The sequence below is a fragment of the Acanthaster planci genome, linkage group LG17 (assembly GCF_054643075.1).
Source record: "Acanthaster planci isolate LZ-2023a linkage group LG17, COTS_SCS, whole genome shotgun sequence".
NCBI classification, from domain to species: Eukaryota; Metazoa; Echinodermata; class Asteroidea; order Valvatida; family Acanthasteridae; genus Acanthaster; species Acanthaster planci.
In genome coordinates this window covers 3,925,819-3,937,314 of record NC_141793.1, presented here as the reverse complement: position 1 = coordinate 3,937,314, position 11,496 = coordinate 3,925,819, and the positions used below count along the sequence as shown (strand labels likewise).

At 42.5% G+C, this 11,496-nt stretch overlaps 1 protein-coding gene across 5 annotated transcripts; it reads left to right on the top strand.

The window, feature by feature from the left end:
- Positions 1 to 1,233: 1,233 nt before the first annotated feature.
- On the top strand, positions 1,234 to 11,257 carry cyb561a3 (cytochrome b561 family member A3). 5 transcript variants are annotated; one of them, XM_022234990.2, is made up of 5 exons: positions 1,234 to 1,374; positions 4,075 to 4,316; positions 4,844 to 5,049; positions 5,895 to 6,064; positions 6,607 to 11,257. In XM_022234990.2, the coding sequence occupies exons 2-5, from the start codon at positions 4,136 to 4,138 to the stop codon at positions 6,773 to 6,775; spliced, it is 726 nt and encodes a 241-aa protein (XP_022090682.2). In that variant the 5' UTR covers positions 1,234 to 1,374; positions 4,075 to 4,135; the 3' UTR covers positions 6,776 to 11,257. The 5 variants fall into 5 exon arrangements, with proteins under 5 accessions (XP_022090682.2, XP_022090685.2, XP_022090683.2 ...); XM_022234993.2 differs by having other exon boundaries at positions 1,237 to 1,374; positions 4,081 to 4,316; XM_022234991.2 differs by having other exon boundaries at positions 1,255 to 1,409.
- The last annotated feature ends 239 nt before the right edge of the window (positions 11,258 to 11,496 follow it).

Here is an 11,496-nt window from a genome sequence, read left to right as displayed (position 1 = left end):
TAAAAATCGTCTGCATGTGCATGAGGAATGGCCGGGAAAATGCACCTCATTGCAGGAAGCCGCCAGCAAGCGGCTTCACGTTTTGGCCGCAAGCCGCACGGGCGAGCTGCAACCAATTTGGGGTGGAGGCCAGTACACGAAATACGCTGAAAATTACTTACGCTTGCCAATTCACAATTTGCGAAATAGGGTATTTTGTGGCAAATGAACTTGAATTTTTTTTTTAGAAAGGACAGGTTTAGGCGACCAAACGGAATGCTAGCTTGCGTCTAAGTGAAATCTGGAAGAAATTGGTGCCTGAAAACGTTTTTTTTTTTTTTTTTTTTTTGAGAAGTGTAGCACTGGCATTGATTTTTCAACATGACGATTGGGCTCTGCGACTGCTGCGTTTAAGGGATGACCTAGTAATAGACGTAGAACAGTTCTGGATCAGGCTTACCCTCCTATACCTCGTCGACCCCCCCTCCACCGGCCCAACGCCCAACTCTAGCTGGATCAACTTTTCCCCACCAACCCACCGGGGCGCGCCCACAGCCAACACCGGGACCGCTCGACGACCCACCAGTCCCAACTTGAGACCAACTTTCCCCCACTACCACCGGGGCCCACAGCCAACATCCGGGGGGGTCTCGGTGGGAGTTGGGGTCTCGGTGGGAGTGGGAGTAGACTAAACCGACCTAGATTTATAGGAGGGTAAGGCTGATCTAGAACAGTCCTACGCCTACTACTGACCTTCTGTGGAAAAATACCTTCAAAAGTCATCGGTTAATGAATAAAAATTCGAAAAGAAAATGAAAATCCATAAAATGGGCTTTAATTTGATGAACGTCTCAACCGCCTGAGAAACTCGTGAGTATTTTTCCTGAATTTTCGAAGGTCAGGTATTAACTGTTAGCAGTTTCTTTGCTGGTCTTCACCGTTGGACATTTTTGGAGACGGCTTACAGTCAAAAGAGCGCCACCACTCGGCACTGTTTTAAGTAATTATCTAATACGCTTGCACAAACATTGACTCGCCGTAAGTCCTTAAATCGATTTCACGAATTTTTATTTCATCGGTACGACATCATTTCATATTTTTGGATGGTATGATGAATCACCATTTTTCTCTTCGGGAGTTTGTGTGTCTTCACTGTTTCCCTCGTAATTTGCATCGTCAACTTGTCTTCTCACGTTTGAATGGTTTTGTAGGACTGAAGTTTATCTACGGTAGAGAGTCACATGCTCAGAGATGCACGTGATCGCCAGGTATAAACACTTGACATAGTTCATGAATTACCAAACATGTCAAGTGTTATATAGGGGCACGTACGTTGGATATGGTGTAGCTGAGGTCCTGAGTAAACAGTTACTCCAACGAAATTCCGGAGCAAAGGTAGATGAAAAGCCGGTTGCCAGCTCAAGTTTCAAGTACTGTCTTTTACTAGTTTATTTTTTTTCCATACACAGACCATGGAGAAATAAAACACATGCACAGACCAACGTGACCAAGGCTGTAGGGCTACTCCCACCCCCCGAATTTTGAGGCACTCTCCATGACGCGTGGGCACGGAGAGTGCCTCACAATTCTGGGAATAATATTAACATGGCTGATGGTTCATCCCCATTACACTGCCCAATGCGTGGCGTATGTTAATTTTTCGCCTCCAGAAGTCTAGTACCCTACCAGAGCAAAATGTTACTCACAGTACGTAGGCCTAAGTGACATTTTTCAAGCTGTCCTTTTAGTCTCAACATTCCTGTTCATCTGTTCATAAATGTTGAGTTTACATACTAACGCAGGCCTTCCTGCTTAAAAATGGGCAATGGATAGGTAGATAGTGAACTAATCCTGCTTATCCTGAATGGTCCTTGATAACATTTTACCACCTCAGCAACTAAGCATGCACGGTGTTTGCTAGGCATCCAGACAACTGGACCGTTTGCAAGACTCAACTTGGGCCATCTCGACCGTTGAGACAACTTGACCATTACGACAACTCAACCGTCTGTGAGTCAAAAGGAAAGACTAATCGACCCTCAGGACAAGTCGTCTGTTGAGACAAGATGTCCATTCGGTCAAGTCATCTGTTGAGACGTGTGAAATACGTGAGACATGTGAAATTCAGACTGTTTAATACTAGCACTACTGCTAATCACAGTTTGCCTGCACGCTTTTTAAATTTTGTACATTTCGAAAACCAAGCTGACGTCAGGAAATTGGGCAGATGTAGAACTGAGTAGGGCAGTACCAGAGAGGTAGGATGCCACCCCGTGCTGTGTCCGAGTTGAGTTGCACTTCATGCGACGCACACAGTGCCAAACGGATAGGTTAAAATAACTTGCACCCGCACTGACCAGTTGTCCAGATATTTGAATGTAGTTATCTCACAGGATCGAGTTATCTCCTTGTCAAAGTCAGTTTTCTTAATTAACGGACAACTTGGCAAATGGTCGAGTTTGCCGAAGTTGAGTTGGCAAACGTTCGCATTGTCCGACGTCCGTTTTGCAGGGAGCTTAAAGGGTTTCAGTCCAAACGCAATAAATTCCACCAACCTTGCATCTTCAAGATAGTTAAATTTGGTGTGGGAAAAATGAAATTGGGAAAGATTTTACTTGAAACATCTTTGCCAGAATTAGTCAGAAACAATAAAATCTTTGAAAATAAACGTCCAGTTGTGTTGGTATATAAACGCTTGGCACAGTCTGTCATTTCCAGGTTTCTGCCACTCACAGATCCAAAGGCACCATTACTTGTAGCTCTTCTAATGTCAGATACATGTATATTACCTCTTACAGGGTGTGCAGTGTTGAGTATGTCGGAGAGACTAAGAACACTCAAGAAGCATTTCTGTGGCTACAGATCTACTTAAAACACCGTCTAGATACCCCTGTGGGTCATCACTTAAACTTTCCAAACCATTCCATTTCTGACATGATTTTACAGGGCGTAGAATCACATGGGCACCGTAAAGATGCTGTTCGCTTCAACAGGGAGAAGCTTTGGATCGAATGTCTCCACAACATACAACCCCATGGCCTGAACACCCAAGAGGGAAACTACTAATTAACACTCTGTTCTCTCCCTGGCTTTGGTCTACAGATTATACACCCCCCCTCACCGGGGGTCCACCACCTTCCATTGTATTTGTTCTTTGATCTCTTCCTACCTCACATCCCTTTGTTGTTCAACCATGCCTTTCACTGCGTCCCCTTTACCCTCGGCCCCTTCATCCAGCCACCAGTTTTCCTCGCCCCTTCTCTTTGTCCTTCTGCATTCGTCCATGCTTGGTTGATTCCCTGCTTGCTTGTTTGTCTCTGTCCACTTGTCATTTTGCCTCTGAGAAAGATTCAGCCGGAATCGAAAGTCGGCCAAACTGGTGAAAAATTGGGCAGAAAGTAGGCCTGGGACTATCTGTGAACACTTTGAGTCACTGTTTAGTGCCAAGAAATGAAATACAGAAAAAAATTGTCTTCTTCTGTATTGCATGAATACTTCCTGATGAAAGTCTTAAAATTGAAGGCTGTGTCAAGCATTTATGTAATTCTGAACACAAGTGGATAGTTATTTTTGAAGATTTTGCTGTTCCCATTCCTGACTAATTCAGGTGGGGGTATTAAAGTAAGTCATTCCTGAGATTCAGGAAGATTCTTTTTAAGTTGTATTTTGAAGCTTGGAGGTGTTTATGAAACACAAGAATTTTGGGACTGGATGCAGAACTCACTCTAACGTTGCTAATATTGGTCTATTTTATTGCTATTTATTGGGATATACGTCTTTAACACTGTCTGGTTTTCTGGCCAAGCAGATCCCGACTTTGTTTATCACCATTCAGCTGTAGATAAAAGGTTGTTAGAGAGAGAACTCTTCAAGCGTGGGCACATAAGTATCCAAAAAAAGAGTCCAGGAAATCCATTTGCCATTTTGCAAAAATCCACAATGATAAAACAAAAAAAGGCTGTTTTCTCCCTAAAAACTTCACAAACTGGAGTAGAAACTATTTTCTGATGGCAGATTGGCCTGAAGTTGGCCTGATTTGCTGTCTCTAATCTGTGCTAAAAATATCTATCTTCATTGCTTCATCTTCATTCAAAGAAACAGCATTTCAGGAGATAAGCAGAATCCTGATTTTTTCAACATCACACACTGAGCAGAGATGGTGTCTGCATTTATGCCACTGGTGCTTCTGGCTGAGGCGGTGGGCCTGGTGGTCGTGGGGCTGGTCATCGCCTGGATGGTTGTTTACCAGGATGGCTTTGCCCTTGACCGCAGCAGCAAGGAATTCAACCTCCATCCCGTATTCATGGTGCTGGGGCTCCTCTTCCTAAATGCTAATGGTGAGAGATTTTGGATTAGACCCTTTATTGTATTAAAGTCTTCAGTCATAATGGATAACCAACCTACCCTTGGCCTACAGTTGTTGAGACCCACACATAATGTGTGGCAGTTAAAATTGGAGCCAAAAACGTACTGGGGACATTTGGAGGTCTCCAGATGAGTTAAAAACTCACACACAAAAGCAAATGCGCCTCAGAGAAAAAGAGAGATAAGGCACAAAGCAACAATGTAATTCAGATGTGAACAGAAAATCAACAGTAGAAACTGCCAGGTGTAAAATGCTGCAGAATGCGTATTTGTGTACATGAATGTGTCATGAACAGGAGCATCCCGGGGAATCAGGTCAAGATTGGAAAACCAATTAACCTACTTCGCTTGGGGAATAATGACCTCAGGTCACAACGGTAAAAACGTTGGGACCCATCCAAAATTTTAGGACCCATCCAAACGCCTGACAACCCCTGCTATAATTACCTATTCTATAATTGACTGGTCCTTTTTTTTTTCTTCTTGTATGTCCGGGTAGCCTTGATGACCTACCGTATCATCGGCAACTTCCTCAAGCGGACAGTGGTCAAGATCATCCACCTGATCTTGCAAACGTTGGCTGTGGTCTTTGCTTCCTTTGCCCTGGCCTGCGTCTTCCACTACCACAATGCCAGTGGCTTTGCCAACCTCTACTCCTTGCACAGCTGGGTGGGCATTGCCACCTTTGCCTTCTTCTGTGTTCAGGTAATTTGAACGAGGTCGAGGGTCAAATTTATTTGAAATTCCAGAGGATATCGGAGCAAGGCGGCCAACTTCCGCACATTAAGTGTGAGACTTGTGTATTTCAGGCTATTCATACACTGTCTTGCCCATATGGAATTTGTTGTGCCTTAAAATTAAATACTAAAACGACAACGAAATCCAGTCAGGTTTTCCGTGTCCAGCTTTTACCAAATGGTGAAAACATTGCATGTTCTGTGAGTGTATCGGGGAGTTACATTAGAAGAGTGCTACTTTCCTCAGTCACCTTCCATCTCTGGGACCTGGGTTCGAATGCCACCGAGCCGGATGTGTGAATTGGGTTGTGGCCACTGCCCATGGGTTCTCCCAAAAATGTTTCTCCAAGTTTTCCTCCAGTCAATTAAAATGAACATTCCTTTCATGTTTTCTTACCTCAGGGCCCCTAGGGAGAACAGTTTCGAACTACTAGGGCTTGGCCTTGGTTAAGTAGATTAAGAATAATTGAAGTGTCATGATGTCGTACGTGTGTTTTGTACATGTAAGAAATAAGGCTGTGTTGAAAACGGGCTTAGAGAGCCACGGCTTGGTACATCTTAACACTCAGCGTTGGCAGCCTTGTTGGATGATGGAGGCAGGTATAGCCAGGTGACTGGTAACTGGACTCTACATGATGGTTGATGCCCCTCGACCATTTCAGCACAAGGAACGTGCTCCGGTTTCTTGCAGAGTTGAGGATCTGGGGAGATTCCTGAGGGTTAAGCAAAACACCCTATCACGAGTTGGGGTATAGAATCGACAAGAAGCCAAAAGAAAACTTGTATACCATAGCTTTGGTGTTTCTTCTGCAGCTTATTCTGGGCTTTTTGGCGTTCATCATTGGCGGGTACTTTCTCCCGTCGTCCACGGAGTACCTCCGCAAAGTGTACCTCCATGTGCACGTTTACGGCGGCGCGTTGATCTTCCTGATGGCTGCGGCTACATCATTGCTTGGAACTGCCGAGTTCATCTCCTTCAAAATGTGAGTCTTAAAAGGATGTCCAGATTATTCCTCCTGGCGAGGCAAAATGCAAAAGATCCCCATTGGTCTTTTTGTGCATGAAGACTGGACGTTAAAAGAAACAATAATCCAAATCAATTCCTGGCAACAAAACCCACCGTAAGAATTCAAAACATGCCTAGAAAATTTCTCGAAGACTTATCTTTTTGGATGCACTTGCATGCCCTGTATTTCTGGTTGAACCAAGTTCTTAATCTACACTCTCAGACCCTTTTAAATCCTCTTGGAAATTTGTCAGGATTTTCTGGGACTGCGGAAGGCAAGGCCTACATGTACAATCACTCTTTTACATGGGACTTGATATCCCTTGAAATTGAAATGGGCTGAGCATGGTATAGGATACCAGCACAGCTGGTGTTTGGGAAATTTCAGAGCCCGTGTATTTCAAATGCCCTTGGCATGAGGTGATAAAGCATGAACTTGAATCCACCGTCATTCGTAAATTACGCTCAGAGGCTTGGTAAATTTTGTTTCACTCTGATCCAAACATTTCAACCCCACAGCAAGAACTACTCGGAACTACCAGCACAGGGGGTTTTGGCCAATGTTCTGGGCGGGTTCATCGTGTTCTTTGTTGCTCTAGTGTGCTACATTCTGTACAACGAAAAGTACAAGGCGTCGGCCCCACAGTCACCTCCCTATGAGCAGCAAATCAACATTGAAAAAGACTAAATGGAGTCTGGGTAACTGACTTCACAAAAATTCATTTGTTTTTTCATGGTATTGAGCTCACACTGTGTTAGTATGATGTTACCCTTCAAAAACTAATAAAATTCTCCTTTGTGCAACTTGAATGCAGGGAGAACCGAGAGAAGACCCTTAGATTACAGTAAAATAGGAAAAAAGCTTTCAACACTTACCACAGACCTTTTTCACTGCCGTGACTAAATGTAAACAATACCACCAGGTATGGTGGTATATTCTTACGGGCAACTTCAACCACGTGCAAGCGCATGTGCGAACGCTGCATGCTTGACTAGTTTATCTTGAATAAGTAGTTTTCAAGATGTATTTTTTTTTTTTTGGCGTTGGGGAGATGTTAATTATATATAACGGGTTTTGCCCTTACCCAACGTATATTAATAAGCACTGTATGCTCAGTGCTTGTCCGAGAGCTTGGGAAAAAAAACAACTGATTCGCCAATTCGGTTACTTTGGGAAGTATCCCATAGTGAAATGTGAAAGCATGGTGGCATGGTTGAATGATTTCAAGAAAAGCTAATGCCATTCTAGAAGGTTCAAAAAATGGTTGCTTGTAGAGGCAAGTTGGCTCATGTCAAGTAAGTTATGTGACTTCAAGGCTGGATCATAGGATGTCATTGCTTTTGACAGTTTGAATTTGTGTTCCAAACTTAATCACTGCATAACTTCTTGACGAGGTTGGGGCATCTTATTAACCAAAGCTTGTTTGTTTATTGCACATGTGCCCGACTAAATCTATGATGAGATCATGGACAAGCATGAGAGAGATAACAGAATACACTCAGCATGTGTAGATTCCACATGTAACTGGTGCTCTGCTCACTTTTGCTTGGTACAATGTACATACATTTGCTAGGCACAAAAGATGTTAATTCAGTTGAAATAGGTCACCAGCCAAGCTGCCAAGTAAAAAGGTACGCCACTCATGACAGGGCTTGGTAATGTATTTGAAAATCCGTAAATCAAGTAGACTCCACACTGAAAGAGGAAGGTCATAGTCATCAGACTTGGCACAGAACCAGTTATAAGAGCAGTTTTGTTAACACGTGGAAGATAAGATATATGCATGAGGTCCGCTTTGTCACTGTGCACAACCCAGGGAAAAACCAAGAAATTAGTGGAAATAACAAGTCACACAAATCATTTGCACTTCAATTTGTACCCTCTGTGCAGAGTATCCACTCCTGGAGCAAGAGGCTCGATACATGGGCAATGTATAAACAGGTTATTGTCAGAGAGGATCAGTGCTGTTGTGCATACATTTGCACTCGAGTACATTTTGATACTTCTGCAATGGTTAAGTACTCATGTCACATCTCAGTTGTACCCAGTCAGAAGTACTCATACTCAACTAGAACAGAGTTGAGAACATTGACCAGGGTTTCCCTTGCATACTCAAATGAGAGACAGCCTACCTCACAAAGTTTAGTGCCCATCTCAGCCTTCTGGGGCAAGTATTGCCACATCACACTAAGGACGAGAAGAAACAAAAAACAACGGAAATCTTTGTAGCTTCAATCTTCGTGGTACTGTTTGGAATTGCTCACCTTGAGACTGTCGTGAATGGCAAAGAAGGCCACAGAATGCAAGATTGGTTTATTTTGTAGAGGGAGCGAATCAGGACTAAATGTGCAATCAAAGTATAGAGTAGACACATACGCGGACTGCCGGTGAGGCCACTAGTGCATGTCTGCCCACCCAAGGGACTGTTGTAGACCAGAAGGGGCCCTGTTTCTAGAGGCCAAGGGTTCATGGAAATAGGTCCCGAGGGGGCCAGATGTGGACCTCTGACCAGGGTTTTTAATAAATGAGGATGCTGCAACCAGTAAAAAGTGTTTGATTACACTGCCCTGTCGGGCTTCCTACTCTAACTCCGCCATGCTCTGTGATGTCCTGACATGCCTTTAGTTTACACTGACGTGGATTTCATGTACTGACCGTATAAGTGTAACTGTGTTTCAGCACACCCGGATAACGTACGAGCAAGTAGTGTAACTTATAAAACTTATGTAATAATCGAATTTGTTTTGCTGCATGTTATGTATATGCTGTAACTTGCGGGCGCAGTCAGGACAGACATGGCAGCTGCAGGTACATGTACATGCCCTTAGATATAAACACAATATTTGGATCCATGCTTGTCAGACAGCAGCAAAGCCAGCCTGGGTTCTCACTGTAGGGGATGAGTGGAGGAGATTGATGTTACAGTGGGGGGGGGAGAGGTGCAAGTCCCAGTATATTCATAATAACACTATTACGTCAGATCTCAAAATTCCAAGGGGCAGTGATTTCTTCATAGAGGGTATGAGCCCCTAGCCACCCCCCCCCCATGCCGTTGTGGTCAGCACCTAAGGGCAACACTGATGTGGATAAAACTACTTGTTCATAAACTATTCGATGTTACATGTGAGTCCAAAGGTATTTTAGCGTTGTGTAGCGCCGGAAGATGGAGAACTCTTGCCAAAATGGTGTTATCACGATGGGCGCCATTTGAGTGTGCATGTTAATGCATAGGCGCTGGCGCAGGCGTACTAGTAGTACGTGCCTGTCGCTGCACCTGTGCACTAACATGCACTGTGCAGGCGTAGTCCAATCCAAATGGCACCCATGGAATTACAACGTTTTACGTGTATTCACAGTGAAGTTCTCCATCTTGCTCTGCTATGCGGCGCTATACAATCTTTGGTTAAGTCGATGCTATTTACTTAAAAAGCTACTGGTGTGTATTTGATGATTTACTATAAATATTAGGCAGTTAAACAGTTAAGTGTTCATATACTGCAAAAATCGTATGTTGTGTAGTGATCACTTATTTTTTACTTACAATTTTCCGATGCTGGACAGAAGAAAAAGACTTGAATTTCGTGGATCCATTTGAAGATTCATGCAAATGGGATCCATCATTCCAAACCCTGGCTGAAGAATTATAGGCTATTCTGAAAATTATATGACCATATATGTGAACAGTGCAAATTCCAGCTTTCATGGGTCACAACTACCAAAGCTTTCTGCTGCCAAAACTGTCAGGTTGGATCACTTAAAAAAATTTGAAAATTAATTTTTTCAAACACCAAAATTACCCACTGTACCTTTGTTTGGGGTATATGGCCACAAATTTTCAATTAAAGTCCACACCGAGTAAAACAATTTTAAACTAAGCAGAAAGCAAATCAACAGTCTCCCAGAATTTTCAATTTTGATAGAAGGAGGCAAAACTGTATTGTATAATAACCTTTGGATTTCCCAATAGTATGTTCCTGCATTGGAAAACAGGATATTGGGGTAAGGCCACATTGCCTGTTCAACTGTTGTTTGTCTTTTAGTTCCTCTGTAAAGATTAGTACTCTTAAATGAACTTCATTTCCATGTGATGGCAACCTAAACAAAGATTCTTTAATACATACTAAGTGTGAGTTAAATTCTATATTCCACGTGGATGTCTGACAGTGATTCCAAATCATGTAATGTTTTGTTTGAAGTGGGTTTAAAAGTATGGTTCGACTGCACATAATCTGGTTGAATGAAGGATGAGGAGGAAAGAATGCACTGGATGGGGATGTGAACCCCGGACGTTTGGAACCTTTTCATGGATGGTCTGCCAGATGGTGGACCGGCCTGGTTTGTGATGAACAGTGGTAGAAGTAATACCATGGACATTTCTTACGCTTCGTTTTTGCAATGAGATGACGTATCTGGTATCCTGTTGAGAGTGATAGTCTACGTGTATTTTGTTTCCTGAAATTGTTTCTTTACTTAGCAAGCTTAATGTGTCCAATTTTTACTTGATGTGTCATTTTAGTAAAGTAAATCTGACAAAAAAGTATATTTTACATTTCATACATCTTGCTCCATTTTTCTGTTGTTTAACATTGTAATGATTTGTTCATATCTTTACTAACAAATTATTTGAAATTCTGATATATCATAGAATGTTATTATCATTTAGCCATTCACAGCTGTTTTCAGAGAGTAGTCGATGCTGATCTTCAGTCACAAATTACTTATTAAACTTTAAATATTTTTGCCCGCAATTTAGAGACTGCTGAAGAGTTTGAGTATTACAGTGACTTGACTGTGCCAACCTTATATATCTAGTGTGAGCCCATGACCAAAACAGGTCCACATCATGCAGGTTGTGAGAATCTGGTGTGCACTTTAACTATTACCTGGGTCCACGCAAGGTTTCCCAATTTCTAGAAAAGAGTCAGAGGCACTTCTGAGTTGTGGTTATTTTGTAGCAGAAAGAAGAGGGACAATCCGGAAACCATCAGAAGAAATTCAGCTGAAAACAGTGCTCACAGTCCAAGAAAAATGAGTAGTTTCAGCGAGTTTTCTTAATCATATGGAAACATGCGAAGGTCCATTCTAGGTACTTAATGCATATGTAAACGTGTATAAATGTATACTGTGTAATTACTTATGAGAAGTAAATAACACCCACATGTTCAGAAATGGCTAAATCCTATTCTCATCACCTTCGGCAGCTTTGGTCACATTTTCGGCAAACAGCTATGACAACTGGGGTTCATATTATTCCCAAGCTTGTCAAATCAAATGGTAGTCACATCAAAAATATCACACTATCTCACCATGATATATGGCATGATACTATCCAACTACAATATGACATATAGCACTGTCCAACAATCAAATCGTCAGCGTTAAGAGCTGATACAAAAGTCATCAAAAAG